This window comes from Sorex araneus, chromosome 1 (assembly GCF_027595985.1).
Source record: "Sorex araneus isolate mSorAra2 chromosome 1, mSorAra2.pri, whole genome shotgun sequence".
NCBI lineage: Eukaryota > Metazoa > Chordata > Mammalia > Eulipotyphla > Soricidae > Sorex > Sorex araneus.
The window spans coordinates 450,351,837-450,379,255 of record NC_073302.1 but is presented as its reverse complement, the minus strand read 5'-3'; the positions used below and the strand labels follow the sequence as shown (position 1 = coordinate 450,379,255).

The 27,419-nt window shown below is 68.0% G+C and overlaps 1 protein-coding gene across 1 annotated transcript; it reads left to right on the top strand.

Moving 5' to 3' along the window:
- The first annotated feature begins 9 nt into the window (after positions 1-9).
- Positions 10-27,419, top strand: KCNH2 (potassium voltage-gated channel subfamily H member 2). The gene is given in 17 exon segments (XM_055142396.1): positions 10-223; positions 2,728-2,958; positions 13,128-13,292; positions 13,413-13,512; positions 13,514-13,797; positions 14,924-14,934; positions 14,936-15,136; positions 19,291-19,719; positions 20,463-20,850; positions 20,995-21,194; positions 22,216-22,468; positions 23,322-23,515; positions 23,736-23,835; positions 24,780-25,052; positions 25,119-25,305; positions 26,102-26,279; positions 26,881-27,419. Coding segments are annotated over 17 exon segments (3,420 nt in total). The 5' UTR covers positions 10-147; the 3' UTR covers positions 27,031-27,419.

Sequence of the window (27,419 nt, the reverse complement as noted above, 5' to 3'; positions counted from 1 at the left end):
GCGCCCCGAGCCCGGGAGGCGAGCGGGGACCCCCGCGCCCGCAGCCCAGGGGCGGCGCTGCCCGCGCTCGGCGTGGCCGCCGGCTAGTGCTGGGCCGGGCCGGGCCGGGCTGGGGGGCGGCCCGCCCGGCTCGCCCATGGGCGCAGGATGCCGGTGCGGAGGGGCCACGTCGCGCCGCAGAACACCTTCCTGGACACCATCATCCGCAAGTTTGAGGGCCAGAGTGAGTGGGGGAGGGGTGCGGGGAGGGGGCTGGGGGGCGGGCCGCGCCCCCCGGAGTGCGGGTGTGGGGGGGCGTGCCCGGGTGCCCCGGACGCCGCTGAGCGCCCGTCCGCGCGGGGGCCGGTCACCTGGACCCCGCCGGCCAGGGGGTCGCGGCGGGGTGGGGGGCCAGGCTGGAGTTGGGGAGCAGGCTGGGCACCGAGGGGTCTGGCCGGTTGCGGCAGGGGGCGGGAGGCCGAGCTCAGGCCTCCTGACTGGGCAGTGTGCCGGGATCCCTCACTCGCGGCTGGGTGGGGTGCAGGGACCAGGGGGCTTGAGAGTGGACCTCGAGTTCCTTGGGTGCCATGGAGACGGAGCAGAGCCAGCGGGGTCCCTGCGGAAGCTGCCCTGCGGGCGTGTGACCCTCGTGTGTGACCCTGCATGCCCTGGGCCCTCCCACCGCCCCCCCCAGCATCGAGCCCTGGGGGAAGCAGCTTCAGTACTCGCTCATCGCTCATCGCCCTGGGCCAGGCGCTGTCCCCGTCCCCTGTGGGGGGGTCCTACCCCTGAATGCTGGCCTGCTGGGGGATGCTTCCAGAAGGGTCCAGCAGAGACTGTGGGCGGGCACCTGCCCCAGCCTGCCACCCTGTCTCCCCCAGGGCTGGCCCTGACATGGGGGGTGTGACTGCCACAGCCCGGCAGTGGGCAGTGGTGACATTCCGTGCCCCTGACCCTGTGGGCCTGGGACAACGCGTGCTTGTCCCTGGGCTGGGCAGGGAGGGGGCAGCTCCGCGGGCAGCATTGTCTGCCGCTGAGGAACGAGCTGATCTCCCGGAGGAGCTGGAGAGGCGGGCGCAGATGCAGGCCGGGACCTTTCTCTCGGGGCTCGGGAGTCGGGGCTGGGTTAGGTGTCTGGCCCCGCCTCTGCCTGTGCTGTGACCTTGAGCATCCACACCTGGCTGGAGGGGCCCCGCTCACAGGGCTGTGCAGTTCCTTTTGGTATTCCAGGATCTGAGTAAGGGGGTGGGGGTGGGGCTCTGCCTTCGAAGAAACTCCAGCCAGGAAGAGGGGCCAGGTGGCATTTCTTGCCTGGCTGCTCCTCCAGCCGCCTTGCACTCAGGTGGAGATGGAGGCTAGGCCCGGGGGCACTTTCCATGCCACAGGGAACCCTAAATCCTGGGGATGATGGTTGCCTGGGAATTGGGGGGCCGGGGGGGGGCTTGGGAATCTGACCTAAGATGCCTCAGATGACCTGACTTACAAACACCGACTTCCTGGAGCAGGCCCGGGTGAGGGGCGCGAGGGTGGCAGGAGGGGCCGGATGCCCAGGCTTCTGTCTCAGCCCTGCTGAGGTCTTGCAGGGGCGGGGAGTGACCGAGAGCAGCAGCAGGCTTGTGCTCCCGCAGGAGGGGACAGTTCCCGCGGCTACCAACAGCCCCACAGTCAGGGAGTGCCCAGGTGGCCAAAGCTTGTGCTGGCGAAAAGCATTTACCCTGTGAGCATCATCCCTGGCACAAGCTGGCACTGCCGCTGCTCAGCTGTTTCTCTCGTGGGGCAGGCGAGGGGTGAGTCAGGCGCAGGTGAAATGGGTCCGCTGGGGCTCCCTGTGCTGCCCAGGGCAGCAGGGGCCCGGCTTCCAGCCTGGGTCATCTTCCTACAAGGGCGCAGCCTTGCAAGGCGCCCCGGGCCCGGGTTCCAGGGCTGGCAGCTGCAGAGCCCTTTGCTTGCTCCTTATGACCTTGGGCTTCAGGCTGTGCGAACCTCCAGCGCCCCCGCGCCCCCCAGCTGAAGCCTTTCCCTGTCTGCCTGGGTCCTTCAAAAGTGGCCTGACATTCCAAGCTGTGGGCATTTACAAGCTGAGATGTGGGCAGGGCCGTGAACTTGTCCGCAGGCTCTTCCTCTGTGCGACAGGACAGCGATGCCTCCCCTCGGCGGGGGCCAGAGCAGTAGCTGCCTAAAGCATCGCCAGGCGGTCCCGGGCTTCCCCTGAGCAGCCCAGCCCCAACCCGGCTGGCCTCAGAGCCGGCCAGCAGGGAAGGCCGCCGGGTGCTGACCTGGTCAGGCCGCAGATCCCTGGGGGAGGGGCTTCCTAGGGGCCCCCAGGTAAGGAGTGCTGGTGCCAGGGAAGGCGCAGGGGGAAGGCTGGCCGCCATCTCTGCCCTCCCAGCTCCCTCTCCAGGCCCCTGTTTATCCCTCCGCCGCGGTTGCTGACACGCGTTGCCGACACCCGCCCAGGCCGGCCTCGGCCCCGGTCGCCGAGGGGGCGGCTGGCAGCGTGCCCAGGGGAAGCCAGGCAGCCACCCGCGGGCCGGGCGGGGCAGGGGGCGCGCCCCGGGCACCTGTGTGGGGCACGCACAGCTGCCTTGGTCTTCTTTGCGGACCCTTGTCGCCGCCGGGCCTCTCGGGGCGGGGGTGCACCCCTCCCGGGAGGCCATGCGTGACTGGAGAACGCCGGGTAGGGCTGGGCGTCCCCGAGGCCGGGGTCCCAGTTCACGTGCCCGCCCCTCCCCTCCTCCCTCGACCCAGGCCGCAAGTTCATTATCGCCAACGCGCGGGTGGAGAACTGCGCCGTCATCTATTGCAACGACGGCTTCTGCGAGCTGTGCGGCTACTCGCGGGCCGAGGTGATGCAGCGGCCCTGCACCTGCGACTTCCTGCACGGGCCGCGCACGCAGCGCCGCGCCGCCGCGCAGATCGCGCAGGCCCTGCTGGGCGCCGAGGAGCGCAAGGTGGAGATCGCCTTCTACCGGAAGGATGGTAGGCGGGGCGCGCGGGTGGGCGTGCCCTCCAGGGGCGGGGCCTCCGGGCGGGCCTATCGGTGGGCGTGGCTGCTGTGGGTGGGCGGGGCCTCCTGGTGGGCGGGCCTCTCTGGTGGGCGGGGCCTCGGGGTTAGGTGAGGTCTCCGGAGTTGGGCGGGGCCTCTAGGTGGGCGTGACCGCCCTGATGGGCGGGGCTCTCTGGGTGGGCGGGGCCTACCAGGTGGGCGGGCTCTCCGGGGTTAGCCGAGGTCTGAGTTAGGCGGGGCCTCTCGGTGGGCGTGGCTGCTTGGGTAGGCGGGGCCTCTCGGGCAGGGCAGGGCTGCTGGGAGGGGCGTGGCCGATAAGGGCTGAGGGAGGGGGGTGTGTCCTAGGGGGTGTGACCCAAGCTGGGACCCTGACGGTGGTGGGTGTGTGGGGTGGGACCTTGGCTGGGTGTTGGGGCTCTGCCTCTTCAACTCTGGTGGGCTGGTTTTCGGGGTGGCCTAGGGGCCCCCTTGCATGGTGGTCTAGCGCTTCTGGTTCCTTCCTCGCCGGGGAGCGTGGGGAGAGATTAGTGGGGCGGCCCTGACAGTGTACGGTCAGCGCGGAGGGCAGGCACAGACCTGGGTACAGGCCTGTAGGGCCCCGACAGTCCCAGCCCAGGCTCCCTCTCTCCTGCCCCTCTCTGCACTGCATCTGGGCCTGGCGCAGCTGCCCACAGCCTCTGTCCCCGGACCTCGCTGCCGTGCGCCCCGCCCACGCCCCCTGCACCAGGTGTCTGGGCTCAGCCACCACCTCCCAGCCCAGCTGCTCTGGGCTTCCGGAGGGAGCTGGGGCGTAGCTGATAAACAGAGCCCTGGGCGGGGCTGCTCTCACTGTCCCACCCCTGCTGCAGGCCCTGCAGGGTGGACCAGGCAAGGCCTTGGGGCTCTTGGGGGCCTGCAGGTGCCTGAGGGCTGGACAGGCCCTGCTAGCCATGAGCTTGTGTCCGGGCAGTGTCTGAGCCCTGGGGAGCAGGCACGCCCAAGGCTTTGCAGACTGGACAGTGGAGAGTTGGAGGGGGCAGGCTGCAGGGGCAGTGGACAGCTGGGAGTCCGTGCGCCTGGCCTGTGTGCCCGGCTGGGCTTCTCCCCATGCGCTTGCGGTGTGTCCAGCTCGGAGAGGGCTTGCTCATGGGGGCGGGTTCTGTCCCTGAAGGCAGGGCCTCCTGTCTTGGTTCTCTGGCTCTGGTTTTGGGGCCACACCTGGCGGTGCTCAGGCTTACTACTGGCTCTGCACACGGGGTCACTCCTGGGGGGGTTCAGGGATGGGACATGGGCTGGGCATACGCCAGGAAAGTGTGTGGACTCTGTGCTCACTCTGGTCCCTCCTGCCTGCTTCTGCATCGAGGCCCCCCGGAGAGACCCCGTATGGCTATCGCTCTGCCCATCTAGCCCCGGTCACCGGCTTTGGGCTGCGTCCACGGGCTGGACGTGGGGCGGAATGTCTCGCACGCGTTATCGTGAGGCGTCTGTGCAGCCACCCCGGGAGGCCGAGACTATTTTTATTTGCTTTTTATGGACGTGAAACTGAGATGGTGAGGGAACCTCCCCGAGTCGCATCCCTGGGGAGCTGCTGTGGGGACAGACCCATGTCAGTCCGTCCAGGCAGAGCCCCCCGGCCCCCACCCCCAGCGGTCCCTGCTGAACATGCTGCAGACCGCCAGAGGCTCAGGGAGTTCGCGGACCCCTCCGTGCCCGGGGTGGGACCGGGGCGGTCCCGGTTCAGGCCTCAGAGCAGAGCTTGGGTGAGACCGGACAGGTGGTCCCTGCCGGGCGTCCCCGACTGTCCCAGAGCAGCACTGGCCGGGGGCGTCCGGCTCCGCCTGTGTGTCTGCGCCCTGGCTGCGTCCCGGGGAGAGGGCGGCGCGGGCCCCGTCCGCAGAGGGGCGATCTCGGAATCTGGGTGACCTTCAGGATCGCTTCGTCCACTCGAGTTACCGACTGGGGTACAGTTACCAGCGAATCAGTGGCCAGGGCCTTGGGCCCCCCCCCTTGCCCTCTCCAGATTCCTGCTCCAAATGCAGCCGCGGCCTGGAAAAGCCTCCGCCAGCCCGTCTCTGCCCCCTCCTGGCACCTCCAGGCCACGGGGATCTTCCGGCCGGGCCTGGCACCCTGGGCCCTGGCCTGTCGTTTCCTGTGCCACCCGTTTCCCGGTGCCCTGTGGCGGGGGATGCAGCGAGCCGGGCCCGGCCAGCCCTCGTCCTTGGTCCCGGCGGCCGGGCTGGGGCCCTGGGTGCGGAGGAGGCGGGCTCTTGCTGGCAGGCGCCGCCGGGGACAGCTGTGCTGTGTCCGTGCCTCTAGCCGGCTCTGTGCATGCTCAGCCAGACAGCCCCATTATTTAGTGGCTGGGCCTGCTGGGAGGTGGGGAGGCCGCAGCGGGAGAGACACAGGGGCCCCCGCAGGCAGCAGGCCCGCTCCCCGGGGCTGGGGGTCTCCCCAGGTGCAGCGGGACACACCTGCGCCCTCCTGTCCCAGAGCCCCGGGTGGCAGGGCAGACAGGGGTCCTCTTGCCCTCTGCACGCGTGTCTTTGCCTCCCCCCCTCCGTCCCCCACGTCTTCCTCCATGTCTGGGCCTCCCTTCCGGCCTCCCTCCCTCGGCCCCTGGGGCTCCTGTCTGCCCCCCTCCCTGGTCTCCAGGTCCCTGTGTCCCCAGGAAGCCGGAGCGTGGGAGGGGATGGGTGTCTCTAGAGGAGAGTGTGCCGGCTTCTCCACTCCAGCTGCAGGCCCGTTGCCCTGGAAACGGGGTCAGAGGCCCCCACTGAACAGCTGAGCAGGGACGGGGGCGGGGTGCAGCCCGGCAGGCTCCTCGGAGCCCCTGGGGAGAGCCCCCTCCCTCCACCAGGGCCTGGGGGCCTGGGGGAGCTGGGACAGGTGGGGGCACCTGCTGCCCCCGGGTGGGGGTGGGGCCCTGCCAGGCACTGGGGCACCCCAGAGCTGCTCGCGCCTGGGGGCGGGGGCTTCCTGCACCCACTGGGTGGCGGGTGGCGGCCTGGGTGACTCGGGGCCGCGAGGTGTCCTGGCCTGTTGTGTCTGCCAGCCTGGAGCGGAGCTGTGTAAATATTTGCAGAGAGCAGGGGTGGGGCAGGCCAGCGGGGGGCGAGGGGGGCACGGGGCTGCGGGGTCTCCCTGAGGGCTGCACCGTTGCCCTTTCTTCAAAGCCCCCAGCCCCTTCGGCCTGCAGACAGGCACTTGCAGGCCGGGGCGGGAGGCCAGCCGGACGCTCCCCCGCTGGGGTCAGGGGGCGCCCCGGTGAAGGAATGAATGAATGAATGAATGAATGAATGGATGAAGAGTGGGCAGTGTTTCCGGCGGCGGTGGCCAATACTGGTCACCTGTGCTGCGGAGGCATTTCTGGTGCCAGCGTCTCTCCTGGGGCCCGGGGTCAGGGCTGTGGGAGTGGCTGTCACGACGGGGGTCAGGGCGGGCAGCGGTGTTTGTGCCGCCGCAGACTCTCCTGCAAGCTGGTCCTCGGGGGAGGAAGCCCCTCCCCACTGCCCAGCTTTGACCAGCTCGGGGGGCTGGAGCGGACCCCCAGCCGGCTTTCCTCTTCTCGCTCTGCCCGGTGGGGCCCCCTCCCGGCCCTGCCCGCTGTCCTGCCGGTGCCCACAGGCTGCCTGGGGCCTGTCCTGCCCTCTGAGCCACGGTCATTGGCACCTGCTGCCAGGGTGTGCGGCTGCGGCTGGCACCGGTGCCAGGGCTCACTCTGTCTCCTTCGGGCAGTGTCACCGCTGTGGCCACATGTCCAGGCCAGCACCCCTGGCCTCCCGGTGCTGTGCCCCCCTCCCCCCCGCCCGCAGCCTCCTTGCCTCTGGCCGGAACGCGGAGGCCACAGCATTTGCACAACTGGCAGTTCCTGGCGTTTCCTCGTTGCTGCCTTCCAGTTCGTTTTCCTTCCACGGAAGTTCTTCACACCCCCTCAGGCAACCATTCAAATCCACTTCCCGGCCGCGCTGCTCACATATGTTCTTGCAAATGTGTGTTTTGTCTGGTGCGGAGCCGAGGATTAATTTGTGCAAATGATATGTTCTGGATACGGGGCTCGGTGCACCCCAGGATGTGCCCTCCGTGTCCGCGTCCGACCGGTGGACAGCTGCCAGCGAGTGCCTGGCGCGTCCCCAGGTGTGTGCCAGCCTCTGATGCCTGTCCACGCTCCCTGGGGAGCCCCCCAGGGCACCCCCCCACGGAGGGACTGATCATCCCCTAAGCCGCGCCCTCAGTCCTGGCCCCTTCCGGGCTCTCGTGAGGGGGCTGCCGGCCGCCCTGGGCGCAGGGGACGTGGGGTCCAGCATTCCCGGGCGTCACTGACTCCGGGCCTCTCCGCCTGCCATACTGGGCCTGGTGGCCTGGGCCGCAGGCCGGCAGGGTCAGTGCCAAGGGCCTCTTTCATTTGCATTTCTTTGATTTCCGGTGAGTCCCCGAGGCACTTAGGCCGATGGCTTTGCAGGCTGCCCTTCGGGATGGCCTGCTGGCAGCAGCTGCTGTTTTCAGCGGTGCGCTCCCTCCTGCGCCATCTAGAAACTCAGGCGTCTCGCAGAGCGTCCGCACGCTTCCTGAGCGCTGTGTTCTCACCTACTCCTGCTCTAAAAATAATTTAAAAAAAGTTTTTGTTTTGGGGGTCTTCCTCCTCTTCTTTTTTTTTTTTTTTTTTTTTTTGCTTTTTGGGTCACACCTGGCAATGCTCAGGGGTCACTCCTGGCTCTGCACTCAGGAATCACCCCTGGCAGTGCTCAGGGGACCCTATGGGATGCTGGGAACTGAACCCGGGTCGGCCGTGTGCAAGGCAGACGCCCTCCCTTCCGTGCTATTGCTCCAGCCCTGGGGCCTTCCTCCTGCTGCTGTGCTCGGGGGTCACTCGGGGTAGTGTGGGGGGGCTGCGGTGTAGGGGCCGACACCCAGGACCCCTGCCTGTTCTCAGAGGCGGGGCGGGGCTGTCTCTGCCCCCTCCGCACTGCCAGTCCCAGAGACTGCAGATATTTCTTCCCTTCTGGCATCTGTCAGATTTATCCAGCAACGAGACTCAGTTTTGAGACTAACAAATTCATTGATTTTTTTTTTATAGCGTTTGTGCTTTTGGAGTCTTGAGGAAGAAATCCCTCGGGTTGCCAAGGTCTCCATTTCCTTCGATTAACTTAATCTGCAGCTCTGGCTGGGCCCGGGCCCGCCTCTGTCTGCGGTGCCCCGCACGGATCAAGTTGTATTTTTTTCCGAGCCTCAAGCCAATTTTCCCAACACGTCTAGTAAACAGCGGCTCCTTTCCGTGGCTCTGTGGGGCCATCTTTATCCCGGGTCAGTCTCCCAGCCACCGGCACCCCCGGCTGGGTGCTCCCTGCGCTGCAGCCCGATATCTGTTCCTCCTCGTGTCCAAACCCCGCGGGAAGAGCTTCCGGCACCTCCTCTCCGTCCTCTCTCCGACAGGCTCTCGCGGCCAGAGTGGGCTAAGCCCTGCCCTGTGCTGGGGTGGCCGGGGGTCGCGCCCAGCTCTTCGGCCCACCATGCAGTTGAGCGAGTTCTTGGAAAGACGCCCTCTCGCGCCCCCCGCCCCTGGGCTCTCGGAGGCAGAGGGTCCGTCTGTAGCGATGCACCCCGGAGACTTTTCGCCCCTCTCACTCCCCTTCCTCCCGCCCGGAGGAGCTGGCTTCACTCAGCGGGGAATGTTTGTGTCGTTTGTTAGTTTCAAGTTTGTTTGTGTCCTTCCTTGGTTTAAAGTGTTCGCTCCTTGTACCCTTGTACCCTCTGCTCTGTTTGGGGCTCTCAGGGGACGGCTGCTGGGCTCTGTGGGGTGGGGGGCCCTTTCTCCCTCCCTTGGGGTCCCCCCTGTTGACCCGGTGACCTCACTGCTTTCCCTGGGGTAAGGCGGGGTCTGTGTTTGATGCACGAAGCTTCCGTCCATGTCCTCCATTTGTGCTGGACGTCCAGTCGCTTGGGGTGGGGGCCGGGGCCCGGGGCTGGGGGAGGTTCCCTGGGCTGACTGCTGGCCGCTGGGGCCCTCACTCTGGGGGTGCTGGGAGCGGGGTCCCGTGGCTGTCCTGGTGAGCTGGCCGTCTCAGGTGAGGACAGTGGGAGCCCGTGCCCGGGCTTCCTCAGCGCCGACGCCCACGGCGTGCCCACCCCTGCCCACGGAGGGGACTCGGCCCTGCAGGCCGCAGAGCCTGCTCGGATGCCCGTGCCCCCAACCCCTCCTGTGATGAGGCAGCAGCCCCCACTCCCTGCCTTTCCACCCCGAAGCCCCCTACTCTGGGCGCTGCGGAGTCAGGGGCCTGGGGTTCTGAGGGGGTGATCCGGGAAGCGGCAGAGAGAACTTCCTGGGCTCTTGGGTCTCGCACTTACTAGAGCGGGAGCCGTCCCCCAGGCAGGGCCGGGCCGGGCCGGAGAACTTTCTGGAAAGAGCTGTCCCCCTGAGTCCCTGGCTGTGGAGGGAGAGCAGGGCCGTGGGCCGTGGTGCTGGGGGGCCTCTTGTCCGTGCAGTGGCCCGGAGACCCGGCGGGGGACCGGCTCCCTGTCACCGAAAGGCAGAGCCCGGGCTGCTCCCCTCACACGGGCACTCGGGCGCATGCGCACACATGCAGACACGTGTGTGCACAAATGCACACACGCACACTCGTGCGCTCGCCGCCCGGCCTCCCGCGCTCCCTGCTCCGCGCAGCCCCCGAGCGCGAGCACCGGGGTGGCCCCGGGCCAGGAGCAGCTCCCGCTGCATCTTCCTGTCGCCGCCACCAGGCTAAATATATCCTGACACTGCACAGTCCAGGCTGCTCCGGAGACAGCGGCTGCCGGGGGCGGATGGCCGGGGCCTGATCTGGGACCCAGGCAGGAGGCAGGCGGCCGCCTCGAGGTCACCTTCCCCACCGGCCCCGCCGGGGCGGCTCTGGCTGCCTCTCCCAGGCCATCTGTCACCGCATCTGGCTCCCGAGCGGCTCCTGCTTGCCCCCCGGGGGCTCAGGGGCCTGTCTGTGCCTGTGGGGGGTGGGGACCCCTCCTCCCCGGCTCTGCACGGGCTCCAGGCGACCCTGGGCAGTGGGAGGCCGGGGTCCCCTTGCTTGGTGTCCAGCGACTGCTCCAGACCCGGCCTCAGGGGAGCCACCGGACACCCCGTGTGCCGCTGGCCCTGGCTTCCTCCGCGCTGTCTAGGGAGGAGCCCGAGCCCGCGTGTTCTCATCCCAGCTCGGCGGAGCCAGGGGTGCGGAGGGCAGGGGAGGGGGCTCGCCCCCATCTCTGTGCAGGGGTGCCAGGAGGGGGCCTCTGGCTGAGCCCCTGCGGCCTGTCCCTGAGCCGCAGCTGACCTCCCGGCGGGGAGGCACGGGTGCCCCCCTGCCCCTCCATGCCCGGTGCACTCAGCTGGGGCCAGTGCCCGACTCCCGGACGCGCCCGGGTGGCTGTTGGCCTCCACGCCCACACACGGCGGCTGCTGTCTGCACTGAGTCGGGTGTATGTGGGGAGCCGCCACCTCGTCCCTCAGCCTGTGGACCCCCCCTGCCCAGTGCCCGCGGCCCAGTTCCCGCCTCACAGCCCCCAGGTGACGCCAGTGGCCCCCCAGCCCGGCAGGTGTCTGCTTCAAGTCATTCTGGAACAGAGTGCCAAGACCCCTGCCCCAGGTCCGCTGCCCTTGCCCAGCCTCTGGCCCTTCTGACGGGGCTGCCAGAACTGCGGCGCGGTGCCCGGCCCACCTGGCTCTGGAGCGCTAGCGTAAGCCGCGCCTGCCGCCATGTGGCCACAGGTGGAACTGCAGTCCGGCTCCCCGTGCTCCGGACCCCAGGACAGCGGGCAGTTGGGCGGGGGAGGGGGGGGAAACGACGTGGAAGACCCTGAGTGCAGGACCACCCTGGTGCTCTGCCCTGCCCTGCTGTGTGGTGCCAGCGAACCGAGCTCTGGGGGCCCCACGGAGGGATCTCTCAAGCCGTCTTCTCTGTTGCCGAGTCGGGGGCTCAGTGCCCCCCCGCCCCCCCAGTCTGATGCCCAGCTCAGCGCTCCCTGTGTCCACCTCTGTCCCAGGGGCCTTCAGGGGCCTGTGCTGTGCCCCGAGTCCCAGGGGCTGGATGCTGGCGAAGCTGCCGAAGAGGCCAGAGGCTTAGAGCACGGTGGCCCGTGGGGTGGGGGCGCACTGTACCCCCGGCCCCCCCCCCACCGGGCCACCCCACCACCCCCGGCCCTCGGCCAGACTCCAGCTCATACTTCTGGAATAAGCAGAGCTCTGACAGCTTAGCTGAAGGAAGGATTCTTCGAACGTTGGCAGGGGGTCAGGGCCAAGGGGCCGCGGTGTGGGCGGGTGTGGGGGGCCGGGGGGCTCCGAGCCATGGCCCAGCAGTGTGGTGGTCCTGAGCCGGGGGCGGAGCCTGGCTGGAGGCAGAGAGCGGCCTGGCCCTGGTGGAGAAGCCCGAGCCGGGGTGGACTGGCCAGGATGCTGAGGCCCCGCCCCTCCGGCCCGCGCCCTTCCTGGCATCTGCGGGCGAGGAGGGGGTCAGGCCTGCACCCCGGGGCTGGGCCGGGGCTGGGGTCTCCGGGGCTCCGGCCCTCGGCCTCTCCTTCGTCCTGCTCAGGCCCCGCTGGCCATCACCATATTAGGGAAGAAACTCCGGGCGCCCTGTCCGGGTGCCAGACGCTCCAGCTGGGCCCGGCCCCTGCGGCTCCCAGCCCCCGGCCGCTCAGCTGTGCCGTGGCAGCCGCTGGGGTCAGGGGTCAGCAGCGGGACAGGGCCATGCCGGCCTGCCTCAGTTGGTCCCAGAGAGTCTGCCTCCAGCCCAGAGTGTGCCACGTCTGGGCCCAGCCTGGCCAGCCTGTGTCTGTGGTGTGTGTGGTCTGTGTGTGCGCGTGTGCCTGCAGCGGGTGGTGTGCAGGTGGTGTCAGTGTGTGCTGGGTGCACATGTACGTATGTATGTGGTGTGTGGTGTATGTGGCATGTGACGTATGTGTGTTGTACATATGTATATGGTGTGTATTGCATGTGTGGTGTGTCTGGTGTGTGTGATAGAGTGTGTGTTGGGTGTGGCATGCATGTATGTGTGTGGGGTGTGCATGTGTCGCTGACCACCCCTCGCTGCCCCCAGCCCGGCCCCCTCGAGCTGCTCCTGCCTCTTGGGTTCTGCCGATGCCTCCGGCGGGGGCTAAGCTGGGGTGATCCGGGGGTGTGAGGGCGGCCGCGGGGGAGGGGTATGGACAGGGGAGGGAGGGCAGAGGGAGGGGCCTGGGGCAGAGGGGGCCCATTGTGCACTGCCCACAGGGCACCCTGGCAGGGTGGGCCCTTCTGGGGGACACTGACCCGGGAGATCAGGGAGGTCACAGTCTTGGGGCACAGCACGGGGGGCTGTCCAGGGAACTGGGGGGGCGTGCCTGGTGCTGCAGGCCAGAGGGACAGACAGGGTGTGAGGCATCTCCTTGGTGCCACTAGGAGGACTTCCTGCAGGCGGGGGCTCCGAGCTGGGCCTGAGGGTGGGAGAGCAGCAGGGGCTCGGAAGCCAGCAGAGGAGGAGGGGATGAGGAGGGCGCTCGCCTGCATGTGGCTGTCCCCAGCACCGCCCCTGCCGGGAGTGACCCCTGAGCACGGGGCCAGGCGGCAGCAGGCCAGCGTGGGGGACCCGCCGGGCACAGTGAGCGGGGTCCGAGCCGCCCGGGGCGGGCCTGGCACAGCGGCTGGGCGACGGGGCCGGGGAGGCTCGTCCGTCCCAAGACCTGCTTGCACCGGGGACGTTCCCCCGTTGGGGACTGACCAGGCACAAGGCTCTCGGGGAGCCGGACCGGGTGGTCCTGGAGGGGACAGCCGCTGCCCCGGCCCTCGCGGAGTGTGGCGCCCCCCGGAGTGCCTCGCTGTACACGGCGTTCCCGAGCTCAGCCAGCCACGGCTAACGGCCTTGGCGCGGGGGGGGGGGGGGGGGGGGTGGGCACCGCGGCGGCCAGCTCGCTCTCCGGGAGTGTCCAGCTAGCGGCTCCCGAGCACTCAGGGGTGACCCCCCACCCCGTGTCCCTGGGCGCGATCACCAACGGAAATAAAGGACACGGAAGCAGACGTGGGCGCAGGGCCCCCGGGGCGGGTGAGGGCGCGCGTGGGCAGTGGGGCAGGCGGAAGGGGAGGCACCTGGCTGGGGCTCGTCCAAGGGGTGCTCGGCGCTGCCCCCCGGTGCCCCGGCCAGCCACTGAGGCTGTGTCCCCTTGGCAGGAAGCTGCTTCCTGTGTCTGGTGGACGTGGTCCCCGTGAAGAACGAGGATGGCGCCGTCATCATGTTCATCCTCAACTTTGAGGTGGTGATGGAGAAGGAGCTGGTGGGGTCCCCGGCCCGCGACACCAACCACCGCGGGCCCCCCGCCAGCTGGCTGGCCCCAGGTACGCGCCGGGGCTGCGGGCGTCCGAAGCTCCCGCCTAGGGGCGCCGAGGGGTGCCGGGGGCGCGGGGCGCGGGGCGGGGCGGGGGTGGACGCCCCTCGAGCAGCGCCCTCCCCCGCAGGCCGCGCCAAGACCTTCCGCCTGAAGCTGCCCGCGCTGCTGGCCCTCACGGCCCGGGAGGCGCCCGTGCGGCCGGGCGGCGCGGGCGGCGGCGCGGGGGGCCGTGGTGGTGGACGTGGACCTGACGCCCGCGGCGCCCAGCAGCGAGTCGCTGGCCCTGGACCCGGTGCCGGCCCTGGACAACCACGTGGCGGGCCCGCGGCCGGCGGGGGAGCGCTCGCCGCGCGCGCACGGCCTCAACCCCGAGGCGTCGGGCTCCTGCTGCAGCCTGGCCCGGACCCGCTCCCGGGAGAGCTGCGCCAGCGTGCGCCGCGCCTCGTCCGCCGACGACATCGAGGCCATGCGCGCCGCGCCGCCGCCCGCGCCCCCGCGCCACGCCAGCACCGGTGAGCCGCCCGCCCGCCCGCCGCACCCCTGCTGCCGCTGCTGCGGGCACCCTCCCTCTCTCCCCCGCTGCCTGCCTGCCCGCTCTCCCTCCCTCCTTCCCTCCTTCCTTCCTTCCTTCCCTCCTTCCTTCCTTCCTTCCTTCCTTCCTTCCTTCCTTCCTTCCTTCCTTCCTTCCTTCCTTCCTTCCTTCCTTCCTTCCTTCCTTCCTTCTTTCTCCTTTCTCTCCTTCCTTCTCTCCTTCTCTCCTTCCTTCCTTGCTTCTCTCCTTCCTTCCTTGCTTCTCTCCTTCTTTCCTTCCTTCCTTCCTTCCTTCCTTCCTTCCTTCCTTCCTTCCTTCCTTCCTTCCTTCCTTCCTTCCTTCCTTCTTCTTTCTCCTTCTTTCTCTCCTTCCTTCTCTCCTTCCTTTCTTGCTTCTCTCCTTCCTTCCTTCCTTCCTTCCTTCCTTCCTTCCTTCCTTCCTTCCTTCCTTCCTTCCTTCCTTCCTTCCTTCCCTCCCTCCCTCCCTGCCTCCCTCCCTCCCTCCTTCCTTCCTTCCTTCCTTCCTTTCCTCCCTCCTTCCTTCCTTCCATCCTTCTTTATCCTTTCTCCTTCCTTCTCTCCTTCTCTCCTTCCTTCCTTGCTTCTCTCCTTCCTTACTTCCTTCCTTGCTTCTCTCCTTCCTTCCTTCCCTCCTTCCTTCCTTCCTTCCTTCCCTCCCTCCCTCCTTCCCTCCTTCCTTCCTTCCTTCCTTCCTTCCTTCCTTCCTTCCTTCCTTCCTTCCTTCCCTCCCTCCTTCCTTCCTTCCTTCCATCCTTCTTTCTCCTTTCTCCTTTCTTCTCTCCTTCCTTCTCTCCTTCTCTCCTTCCTTCCTTGCTTCTCTCCTTACTTACTTCCTTCCTTGCTTCTCTCCTTCCTTCCTTCCTTCCTTCCTTCCTTCCTTCCTTCCTTCCTTCCTTCCTTCCTTCCTTCCTTCCTTCCTTCCTTCCTTCCTCCCTCCCTCCCTTTATTCTTCCCTCCCTCCCTCCCTTGCACCCTCCCCTCCCTTCCCTCCCTCCCTCCCCTCCCTCCCTCCTCCTGCCGCCTGCTCCCCTCCCCTCCCCCTGGGGGCTCCGCGCCCCTGCTGCGCCCTGACTGCGCCCCCCCCAGGGGCCATGCACCCCTCTCCGCAGCGGGCTGCTCAGCTCCACCTCCGACTCGGACCTTGTGCGCTACCGCACCATCAGCAAGATCCCCCAGATCACCCTCAACTTCGTGGACCTCAAGGGCGAGCCCTTCCTGGCCTCGCCCAGCAGCGACCGCGAGATCATCGCCCCCAAGATAAAGGAGCGGACCCACAATGTCACGGAGAAGGTCACCCAGGTAGGGGTCCAGTTCCCCGGTGGAGGGGCGGGGCCCCAGCAGCCTCTGGCTGGGAGTGGGGGTCCGGGCAGTGGGGCTAGAGAAAGGCGTGGGGGTCCCGAGGGTTGGGTGGGGAGAAGGCACGCCCGCCTGTGGTTGGTGCTTAGAGGGGCTGGGGACAGGCAGAGGGGCTGCGCTAGGGGGGCTGCGGGGTCACGGTCAGGGCTGCTGTCTCTGGGCCCAGGCGATGAGGTGGGTGGAGGGTCCAGTTCTTGCTGAGCAGGATGGCTGGATGGTCCTGACCCCTCACTGGGGAGGAACAGGCAAGTCAGGTGCCCTCTGGGCTCTGTCCCGTGCAGGGGTGTGGGGGGCTGCAGTGGGATGGGGTGACTCCTTCCTTCCTTCCTTCCTTCCTTCCTTCCTTCCTTCCTTCCTTCCTTCCTTCCTTCCTTCCTTCCTTCCTTCCTTCCTCCCTCCCTCCTTTCCCGCTCCTTCCTTCCTTCCTTTCTTCCTTCCTCCCTCCCTCCTTTCCCGCTCCTTCCTTCCTTCCTTCCTTCCTTCCTTCCTTCCTTCCTTCCTTCCTTCCTTCCTTCCTTCCTCCTTTCCCGCTCCTTCCTTCCTTCCTTCCTTCCTTCCTTCCTTCCTTCCTCCCTCCCTCCTTTCCCGCTCCTTCCTCCCTTCCTCCCTCCCTTCCTTCCTTCCTTCCTTCCTTCCTTCCTTCCTTCCTTCCTTCCTTCCTTCCTTCCTTCCTTCCTTCCTTCCTCCTTTCCCGCTCCTTCCTTCCTTCCTTCCTTCCTTCCTTCCTTCCTTCCTTCCTTCCTTCCTTCCTTCCTTCCTTCCTTCCTTCCTTCCTCCCTCCCTCCTTTCCCGCTCCTTCCTCCCTTCCTCCCTCCCTTCCTTCCTTCCTTCCTTCCTTCCTTCCTTCCTTCCTTCCTTCCTTCCTTCCTTCCTTCCTTCCTTCCTTCCTTCCTTCCTTCCTTCCTTCCTTCCTTCCTTCCCTCCCATCCTTCCTGGGGGCAGGGGTGGGCAGGCTCAGTGAGCAGAGAGTGGGGGCCACCTCCACCCCGTCCTTGCCGCCTCCTCCGGCTCCCGGGGCGCTCCGGCCCTGTCCGTGTGGCCGTGGGCCAGGCTCCTTGGCCTTGGGTCCGGGCGGGCCTCTCGGCGGCCGCTATCGGGGCGCCCCCGCCCCCGGAGCCCTGCGGCGGGCGTTCGGGCGCGCGGGCGGGCGGGCTCTCGTCGCGCCCGGGCCGGCTGGGGACTGGCCTGGCGGGGCGGGGGTGTCGGGGAGACCATTAATCTGCGGTGACAGCCGGGCTGCCGCGGGGGAGGGGCGCGGGCTGCGGGAGCCCGGGCTGCAGCGGGAGCCCCGGCGGGCGGCGCGGGGGAGGGGGCGCGGGCAGGGCCCGGCGGGGGTGGGGACCCGGGAGGAGGGGCCGGCCGGGGAGCTGGAGCGCGCGGCCGCGGGGCGGGCAGCGGGCAGAGCTCGGCGCCCTGGCAGCGGGGCCCGCACCGGGGGGCCATGGGCAGCGGGCGGCCGGAGGGCCGCGGCCCGGGCTCCCTGCCTGGGTGACCCCGGCCCGGGGCGCGGCCCCTCCGACCCTGGCCGCCCACCGGAGGCCGCTCTGGCCGCCCCGCCGCCGGCTTCTGGGGCGCAGCCCCGCCTGGGGCTGCTGCTGGGGCGCAGGTGAGGCGCCGGCCGGGCCCGCGGGCCCCAGGAGGGCCAGGCTGGGGGGCACCAAGCCCTCCGCGGCCGCCCCAGGGGGGCAGGCGAGCAGGACGGGGGCGCTGCAGGCCCGGGCCCAGAAAGGCCGTGTGCGGCGGGCCGTGCGCATCTCCAGCCTGGTGGCCCAGGAGGTAGGTGCCCCCGGCGCTTCCCCCCAGCCGGCTGGCAGCCCTGGGGGGGGTGTCCCCCTCGCCGCGTGTCCTGCTCTGGGCCGGGGGCTGTGTGGACGGGTGTCCCGCACCCCTCTGCTTGGGCTTCTCAGGTCTCCAGGCAAAGGGAGGGCAGGGGGACGGGCCAGAGTGGGCGCCCCAGAAGGTGGCCGAGGAGGAGCTGAAGGCAGGGCCAGCATGGGGCCAGCTGGCTGCACCCTGAGCCCTGGCCGGACCCCCAGTGGGTGGGCTGGAGACAGGGGAGGAGGCCGGGGGTCGCAGGCGGGTGGTGCGCGCGGCCATCTGGGGTGGCTCAGGCTGCTGTGGTCTTGGTTGATGGTGTGGTGGGCACCCTCGTGGTCCCGTCCCAGGCTCGGGGCCATGGCAGGGGTGCCAGGGGTGAGAGCATTGTCCCTCACCCCCAGCCAGGCACCTCAGCCCCCCGAGGCCTCCAGCCAGGGCGGGCGAGGGGCCCTTGGCCCCCGGGCGCAGCCAGCCGGGGCCCCGGCTCAGCTGGTCGCTGGTGCCTTTGAGACAAGTCCTAGGTGCCTGGCCTGTGTCCGTCCAGCCTGTGTCCAGCCCGGGCTGTGCACCTCTGTCCTTTGGGCAGTGCTCTTCTGGCATCCAGGAGGGCATGGCCACTGGGCACCCCCTCTCCCCCATCCCGGCACGGCTCCCCCGAGTGGCCCTGGTCACCGGGGCCCCGGCCAGCTCCACGTTCGGATCCACATTCGGCCTGGCACAGGCTGCCTGGGTCGACCGCAGCGAGGGTGGGGGGCCTCCCCGCCCACCCTGAGCCTCCGGAGCCCCCCAGCCCCCGCTTACACGGCAGCCGCCTCAGGACTGCTCTCCAGAGAGCCCACCTGGGGACGCCGCTCCCCGAAAGCCGGGCTGGACTCTGAGAGGGAGCTGAGGGTCACCCGGGCCTGAGGCGGGGCCCAGGAGGCACGGGCTCTCCCAGGGGCTGGTGAGAGGCTCTGAGGGGGCTCTGGGCTCAGGCGAAGGGAGTGGGGGTGACCCGGGGCTGGGCTGGGGTGACCCCGGCTGTGTCTTGTTGTTCTGTGTGGAGGCGAGGGAAGCCTGGGCAGGGGTCCTCCGTGTGCCGCTGTGGGGAGCTGGAGTCCTGGCCCACTGGCCTGAAGGAATGTAGGCCTCAGTCCCTGGACACCCAGTGGTGGGACAGGGAGGGCTGCCGGACCTGCACCCAGCACCCTGCCAGCTTCCGGCCTCACACCGAGCCCTGTGTGAGCTGCGGTCCAGGAGCATGTTCCGCATACTCTGGACTGGCACTGTGGAGTGTGCATGCTGTGTGTGCACGGTGTGTGTGTGTGTGTGTGTGCACATGCTGTGTGTATGCATGGTGTGTTTGTGCATGGTGTGTGTGCTGCTCATGGTGTGTATGGTGTGTGCATGCACAGTGTGTGTGTGCATGGTGTGTGTATGCATGATGTGTGTGTGCATGGTGTGTTTGTGCATGGTGTGTGTGGTGTATGTGTGCATGGTATGTATGTACATGGTGTGTGTGCATGATATGTGTGCATGGTATGTATGCATGGTGTGTGCATAGTGTATGCATGCATGGTGTGTGTGTTCATGGTGTGCATGCATGGTGTGTGCATGGTGTGCATGCATGGTGTGTGTGCATGGTGTGCGCATGATGTATGCATGCATGGTATGTGCACATGGTGTGTGCATGCATGCTGTGTGAGCATGGTGTATGTGTGCACGGTGTGTGTACATGGTGTGTGTGCGCATGGTGTGTGTACATGGTGTGTATGTATGCATGGTGTGTGAGCATGGTATATGTGTGCAGGTGTGTACATGGGGTGTGTGTATATGGTGTGTGTGGGGGCAGGATTTGTGTGGTGTATTATATGTATGTGTCATGTGTATGTTGTACCATATATACACACAGCATGTCAGTGTGTATGTCTGTACCTAGTTGTGGTCTTTTGTATATGCCTGTGCATGTGTGTGTGGGGGGGGTGTGTATGTGTGTGGTGTGCCGGTTGTGGGCTGTCTGGTGTGTCCTGTGAACGCATGTGGTTTGGGGTGTGTGTGTGAGATCTGGGGTGTGGGCAGTCTGCAGGAGTGGGGGTGCATGGCTGGTGGGGAAGCTCCCTTGGACATCCCTGCCTGGTGCTGGGCCTGGGTGCAGCTGTCAGGTCCCTGTGCTGTGGGGAGGCTGGCGAGTGGCTGAGGCTGGGCCTCCGCGTGGAAACTGGCTGCACCCCTCACTCTATGGGCCTTGTCTCTGGAGGTACCCAGTCCAGAGGCCCCCTCACCCCTGCCCTCCCGGCCAGGTCCTGTCCCTGGGTGCTGACGTGCTGCCCGAGTACAAGCTGCAGGCCCCGCGCATCCACCGCTGGACCATCCTGCACTACAGCCCGTTCAAGGCCGTGTGGGACTGGCTCATCCTGCTGCTGGTCATCTACACGGCCGTCTTCACGCCCTACTCGGCCGCCTTCCTGCTGAAGGAGACGGAGGAGGGCCCTCCGAACTCCGACTGCGGCTACACCTGTCAGCCGCTGGCCGTGGTGGACCTCATCGTGGACATCATGTTCATCGTGGACATCCTCATCAACTTCCGCACCACCTACGTCAACGCCAACGAGGAGGTGGTGAGCCACCCTGGCCGCATCGCTGTGCACTACTTCAAGGGCTGGTTCCTCATCGACATGGTGGCCGCCATCCCCTTTGACCTGCTCATCTTTGGCTCCGGCTCTGAGGAGGTGGGTCTTGGGAGGAGGACCATGGAGAAGCAGACAGGAAGGGAAAGGGACCAGAGGGGCATGTCCAGAGGAGAGGGCGGGGCCAATAGGAGGTGGAGCATGGCAAGGGAGGAGGGGAGTGGCTAGAGGTGAGTGGGAGTGGCTATAGGCTGGGGCGTGCCCATATGAGAGGGGCGGAGCCAATAGGAGGTGGAGCATGGCAAGGGAGGAGGGGAGTGGCTAGAGGTGAGTGGGAGTGGCTATAGGCTGGGGCGTGGTCAGAGGAGGCAAGGGCATGGCTAGTGAGGAAGGCGTGGCTAAAGGCGTGGCCTGGCCAGAGGAGGCCAAGGCGTGGCTAGCTAGGGGTGTGGCCAGAGGAGGCAAGGGCGTGGCTAGTTGGGGGCGTGGCCAGGTGAGGCAGGGCGTGGCTAGGGGAGTAGGGCAGCTGGTGCCCTTGCTCAGCCACACCTACCAGGGGCTGCCTCCTGGTCAGTTGAACATGGCCATTGTCTCTCCGTTCCCAGAACATGCCCTGGAAGCTCTGAGCTGGGACCTCAGGGTGGGGTGGGTGTCACAACTTTCGGAGTCCTGTTTGCCTCCTACCCGGCCCAGAGACAGGACCGTTTGGGCAAGCTGGCACCAGGATGAATGGGATGCTGTGGCAGGAAACGCTTCCGTCAGGAGGAGGAGGAGGTTGGGGGAGGAAGGGGCTGCTCCGCCCTGCTCCCCTGCGCCCCCTGACTCCGCCCGCCCCGCCCCCGCAGCTGATCGGGCTGCTGAAGACGGCGCGGCTGCTGCGGCTGGTGCGGGTGGCGCGGAAGCTGGACCGCTACTCGGAGTACGGCGCGGCCGTGCTCTTCCTGCTCATGTGCACCTTCGCGCTCATCGCGCACTGGCTGGCCTGCATCTGGTACGCCATCGGCAACATGGAGCAGCCGCACATGGACTCGCGCATCGGCTGGCTGCACAACCTGGGCGACCAGATCGGCAAGCCCTACAACAGCAGCGGCCTGGGCGGCCCGTCCATCAAGGACAAGTACGTCACGGCGCTGTACTTCACCTTCAGCAGCCTCACCAGCGTGGGCTTCGGCAACGTCTCCCCCAACACCAACTCCGAGAAGATCTTCTCCATCTGCGTCATGCTCATCGGCTGTGAGTGGGCCCGAGGGGCGGCCCTGGGGCTTGGGGGTCCGAGGAGAGCTGGGTCAGAGGGTGCTGGTGGGGACCCCGGAAGGAGCAAAGCAGGGGACTGCGCAGGCCCCGTGGGCGGGCCGCTGACCCCGCCCCCGCCCCCAGCCCTCATGTACGCCAGCATCTTCGGGAACGTGTCTGCCATCATCCAGCGGCTGTACTCGGGCACGGCGCGCTACCACACACAGATGCTGCGTGTGCGGGAGTTCATCCGCTTCCACCAGATCCCCAACCCGCTGCGCCAGCGCCTGGAGGAGTACTTCCAGCACGCCTGGTCCTACACCAACGGCATCGACATGAACGCGGTGAGCCCCGCCTCCCTCCGTCCTGCAGGGCCAGAACCGCTGGGAGAGTTCCCAGACCACGGGACTCTCCTCCCCCGCCCACCCCGGGGCTCATCCTTTCTTCTTTCCCTCCCTCCCTCCCTCCCTTCCTTCCTCCCTCCCTCCCTTCCTCCCTCCCTCCCTTCCTTCCTTCCTTTCTTCCTTCCTTCCTTCCTTCTTTCCCTCCCTCCCTCCCTTCCTTCCTTCCTCCCTCCCTCCCTCCCTTCCTTCCTCCCTCTCTCCCTCCCTCCCTTCCTTCCTTCCTTCCTTCCTTCCTTCCTTCCTTCCTTCCTTCCTTCTTTCCCTCTCTTCCTCCCTCCTTCCCTCTCTTCCTTCCTTTCTTTGTTCCCTCCCTCCCTCCCTCCCTTCCTTCCTTCCCTCCCTTTTTTCCTTCCTTCCTTCCTTCCTTCCTTCCTTCCTTCCTTCCTTCCTTCCTTCCTTCCTTCCTTCCTTCCTTCTTTGTTCCTTTCCTCCTTCCCTTCCTTCCTTCCCTCCTCCCTCCCTCCCTCCCTCCCCTTCTCCCTCCCTTTCTCCATCCCTCCCTCCCCTCTTCCCTCACTTTCTCCCTCCCTTCCTCCCCTCCTCCCTCCCTTCCTCCTTCCCTTCCTCCCACCTCACTCCTTCTCTCTCTCTCTCTCTCTCTCTCTCTCTCCCCACACCTGGCAATGCTCAGGCCTTCCTTCTGGCTCTGCACTCAGGAATCCTGGTGGTGCTAAGGGGACCATATGGGATGTGGGGATAGAGCCCCAGTCAGCTGCATGCAAGGCAAACGCCCTCCCCTCTGTATAATCTCCAGCCCCTGATAGGCCTTTGCCAAGTGGTTTCTGGGACAGGGAGCCTGCACCAGCCCCAGCAGGACCTGGCGTCCTCACCTTCCGAATCAGACAATGCACCGTCCCCTTGGGGCAGTGCCGGGGGCAGCCCTGGCGGAGCCCCGTCCCACCGGGCCCCCTGGCTGGCCCTGCCTCAGAGAGGGTGTGCTGAGCCGCCCGTCCACGTGCAGGTGCTGAAGGGCTTCCCCGAGTGCCTGCAGGCCGACATCTGCCTGCACCTGAACCGCTCGCTGCTGCAGCACTGCAAGCCCTTCCGCGGCGCCACCAAGGGCTGTCTGCGCGCCCTGGCCATGAAGTTCAAGACCACGCATGCGCCGCCCGGGGACACGCTGGTGCACGCCGGGGACCTGCTCACCGCCCTCTACTTCATCTCCCGGGGTTCCATCGAGATCCTGCGCGGGGATGTGGTCGTGGCCATTCTGGGTACGTGTGTGGGGGGGGCCCAGGTGCCCCCGTGGCCTGGAGAGGGTCCTGAGGACAGCACCAGGGGAGGTGGGCTGGGACCCTCGCGCTCCGAGGGTTGGCGGTGGTGATCGCTGTACTCAGGTGGGCTGCTGCGTGCGGGCCCCGGATTGTTTCCCTCTGGGGTGTCCCTGCAGGCAGCCACACTGCGGACCCCCAAAAGCAGGACCAGACCTGGGTGCTCTGACGTGGGCATGGAGGGGGGCCCACGGCAGCTTTTCGCTAAGGGAATCCCCCCTGGTCTACACCCAGCCTACCCCTAGCTGTCTCCAGAGCCTGGGGAGCCCGGCCCTCTGCCTCCACCCCTGCTTCACGCCCGACCTTTGGGGGGCAGGTGTGTGTGTGTGTGTGTGTGTATGTGTGTGTGGGCTGCAGGCACCCCCGTCCTCTGCCTCTGATGCCCTGTCCCTGCACGGCTCAGGACAATGCTTCCTCCAGGCGGGCTTAGCTTTCCGCTTGTCACGTGAGCAGAAACACACACTTGTCCCCCACGCCGCCCCCCCCCCCCAGCTCTGCTCTCCCGCTTTCTCCGGGTAAACAAAGTGCTGGTCTCTGCAGGCTGCTGCATGAGGTGGGGGTCTCAGGAGCACTGTTTACCACAGGGTTTGAGGGGGGCTATGCCGTCAGCCGGTTCCGGGCCCTTTAGTTCTCAAGGTCCTGCCTTCCCTCCCCCGTCCTCCTCCCTGAGCCTTGGGGACTGGCCCTTTCCTGGCCTGTGGGCTGCAGGCTGACTGGGGTGAACAGGGTGGCTGTGTCCAGGAGAGAGGTGCCCCGCCCAGCGTCACCCTGAGCTGCCTTCTCTTGGCACCCCCAGGGAAGAATGATATCTTTGGGGAGCCTCTGAACCTGTACGCGCGGCCCGGCAAGTCCAATGGTGACGTGCGGGCCCTCACCTACTGCGACCTGCACAAGATCCATCGCGACGACCTGCTGGAGGTGCTGGACATGTACCCCGAATTCTCGGACCACTTCTGGTCCAGCCTGGAGATCACCTTCAACCTGCGAGACGTGAGTGGGCCGCGTGGCAGGCCGTCCTCGTCCTGCCTGCTCACGGGGTGGCCGCCTGTCAGGGACTGTGGTCAGAGGGACAGGTGGGAGTCTGCAGAGGGCCGCCCTGCCCACCGCTCTGCCCTCTCTGGGAATTCGTGGTTTGGGTCCCACCACGGCGGGAGCTGGGGGGAGTGGGGGACTGGGGGCTCAAGGACCCTGATGTCGCTTTTGGTTGCAGACCAACATGATCCCTGGCTCTCCCGGCAGTGCCGAGCTTGAGGGCGGCTTCAACCGGCAACGCAAGCGCAAGCTGTCTTTCCGCAGGCGCACGGACAAAGGTGGGGCTGGACAGGGCCAGACGGGGGCGGGGCCAGGCAAGGGAGGGGCGGGGCCAGGCAGGGGAGGGGGCGGGGCCAGGGAGGGGGCGGGGCGTGTGTGGAGAGGGCGGGGTCAGGCGAGAAGGAGGAGGGGCTAGAGGGAGGCGGGGCCAGATGAAAGGGGGCTGGGCCAAGCGAGGGGACGGCCCCCAGGATGTGAGAAGGCGTGGCCTGATGAGAAGACACTAAGATGGGGGCGGGACCAGGCAGGGAGGGGCGGGGCCATGTGAGGGGGCGGGGCGTGCGAGTGGAGAGGGCGGGGCCATGCGAGAAAGGAGGAGGGGCTAAAGGGAAGCGGGGCTAGATGAAAGGGGGCTGGGCCAGGCGAGGGGACGGCCCCCAGGATGTGAGAAGGCGTGGCCTGGTGAGAAGAAACTAAGATAGGGGCGGGACCAGGCAGGGAGGGGCATGGCCAGGATGAGGCGAGGCCAAGGTAAGGACGGTGCCAGGCTGGGAGGAGGGGTTAAGATGGGGCTTGCCAGGTGGGGCGGGGCCGGGTGAGGGCCGGGAGAGGGCTGGCTGCAGAGGTCCGGGGGAGGAGAGGAGGGAGAGGCCAGGGGAGCCGGGGAGGGATGCGGGCGGGCCCTGGTAAGGCCAGGAGGGGTGCGCTCGGTGCTGGATGGAGCACAGGGTTGGAGCTTGCCCCTCCCTCGGTGTTCCCCAGGTCTCGCCCCACTGTCCGAACACTGCTGGTTCTTTCAGGCACGCACAAATCGTTACCTCCTCCGGGAAGGCCTCTGCATGCCTGACCTCTGGGGCCCTCCCAGGGATCTTGTTCCGAGACAAGACAGAGGAGGGTGAGGGCGCGGGGGTCCCGGAGCGGTCCCTGGGCCGGCGCATGGGCCAGCCTGGGGTCTCCGCGCCTCACCCCGTGCCCTCTCTCAGGCCCGTCTCTGCTTCCGCAGACCCGGAGCAGCCCGGGGAGGTGTCGGCCCTGGGGCCAGGCCGGGCAGGGCCGGGGCTCTGCGGCCGCGGTCGGCCGGGAGGCCCGTGGGGGGAGAGCCTGTCCAGCGGCCCATCCAGCCCCGAGACCAGTGAGGACGAGGGCCCGGGGCGCAGCGCCAGCCCGCTCCACCTGCTGCCCTTCCCCAGCCCCCGGCCCCCCGGGGAGCCGCCGGCTGGGGAGCCCCCCGCAGAGGAGGCCGAGAAGAGCCGCGACACCTGCAACCCGCTGTCAGGTAGGGCCGGGCGGGCCGGGTGGGCGGGCGAGACCCGGCCCGGCCTCACCCCCCGCTCCTCTGCAGGGGCCTTCTCGGGAGTGTCCAACATCTTCAGCTTCTGGGGGGACAGTCGGGGCCCCCAGTACCAGGAGCTGCCCCGCTGCCCCGCCCCCACCCCCAGCCTGCTCAGTATTCCCCTGGCCAGCCCCGGCCGCCGCACGCGGGGGGATGTGGAGAGCAGGCTGGATGCCCTGCAGAGGCAGCTCAACAGGTACGACCCCCAGCCCCAGCCCGCAGCGCCCTCCCGTTCCCTCCAGTCCCATCCCCGCAGCCCCCTCCGCCCCTTCCCCCCCGCAGGCCCCTCCCACTCCCTCCTGCCCCTCCCCACAGGCCCCTCCCACTCCCTCCTGCTCCTCCCGCAGGCCCCTCCCACTCCCTCCTGCCCCTCCCCACAGGCCCCTCCCACTCCCTCCTGCTCTTCCCGCAGGCCCCTCCCACTCCCTCCTGCCCCTCCCCACAGGCCCCTCCCACTCCCTCCTGCTCTTCCCGCAGGCCTCTCCCACTCCCTCCTGCTCCTCCCCGCAGGCCCCTCCCACTCCCTCCTGCCCCTCCCCGCAGGCCCCTCCCACTCCCTCCTGCCCCTCCCTGCAGGCCCCTCCCACTCCCTCCTGCTCCTCCCCACAGGCCCCTCCCACTCCCTCCTGCCCCTCCCTGCAGGCCCCTCCCACTCCCTCCTGCCCCTCCCCACAGGCCCCTCCCACTCCCTCCTGCTCTTCCCGCAGGCCTCTCCCACTCCCTCCTGCTCCTCCCCGCAGGCCCCTCCCACTCCCTCCTGCCCCTCCCCGCAGGCCCCTCCCACTCCCTCCTGCCCCTCCCTGCAGGCCCCTCCCACTCCCCCTGCCCCTCCCCGCAACCTCCTCCCCCCCCTGCTGCCCCCTCCTGCTCCTCTCAGCAGCCTCCTCCCCGCAGCCCACTCCCACAGCCCCCTCCCACAGCCCCCTGCGGCCCCTTCCCCCTCCCGCAGCCCCGACTGCTGAGGCCGACCCCCAGAGCCCTCCCTCCCGCAGGCTGGAGAGCCGGCTGAGCGCGGACATGGCCGCGGTCCTGCAGCTGCTGCAGAGGCAGATGGCGCTGGTCCCTCCCGCCTACAGCGCGGTGACCACCCCGGGGCCCGGCCCCGCCCCCGCCTCCCCGCTCCTGCCGGGCGGCCCCGTGCCCCCCCTCCCCCTGGACTCGCTTTCTCAGGTACGGCCTCCTCCCTGGCCAGCCTCGGGCCGGTGGGGTGTCGCCCTCGCCCCCCGCCCCCGCCCTGCGGTGCTCTGGGCCCTGATGGGGGGGTTGTGCCCAGGGCCGGCCCCTAAGTTCTTGCTGCCTTGCTCCGGGTCCCCCTAATTACCCGCCATGGGGCTGTCTTGGGGGTCTGCACCCCGGAATGGCAGATCTGGGCCAGCCCCCCCTCCCCTCTGCAGGGGGTGTGGGAGCTTCAGGCCTGGGGGCCCGGAGGGGGCCCTCCGGTTCCCGCGCAGCCTGGCCCTGCCCCCCTTCCCTGGCATCTGCTCCCTCTCCCGTATGCCGGCAGCTCCTGTTTGCAGACACCAGGGCCCACGTCAGCGATGTGCCAGTCCCCACCCGGCCGCCCCCGCAGCCTCCGGGTCCATCCCGGGCCTTTCTGGATGGGGGTGGAGCTGGCGGGGCTCCAGGCTCTTCCGGGAGGGCAGGGGGGGGCAGGGAGGCGGCAGCTGGACTCTCATCTGTCGCGGGCTCTGTCTCTGGCCACCCTCGGGGTCCCGCTGCAGCCCCCCTTACCCCCCGGCCGCTGCTGTGCTCAACTCCGTGCTCTCCGCAGGTTTCCCAGTTCATGGCGTGCGAAGAGCCCCCACCGGGGGCCCCGGAGCCCCCCCAGGACGGCCCCGCTCGACGCCTGTCCCTGCCAGGCCAGCTGGGGGCCCTCACCTCCCAGCCCTTGCACAGACACGGCTCGGACCCGGGCAGTTAGTGGCGCTGTCTGGCCTGGATGCGTGGCTCACCCAGGGCTCAGCGCACGGCTGGGCCCTGCCCAGGACGCCCTGCCCAGGAGGGCCTGGAAGGGGAGAGGAGAGGAAGGCAGAGCGCCCCCGCCCTGGGCACCATCTCCTCCGGTGCCCCGGCCCAAGGGAGGGGCGGGGCGGGGCGGGGCGGGCCTGGCAGTGGACGGGGGTCTGTGGCCCCCCCACTGCCCGGGGGGCATTAGCTGGTCTAACTGCCCAGAGGCGGCCGGCCTGGGCCTCAGCACACCTCAGAGACTTTTCTGCTATTTCCTGCTCTTATTGTTAAGGATAATAATTAAGGACCATATGAATAATTATGAAGATGCTGATGACTATGAATAATAAATCATTATCCTGA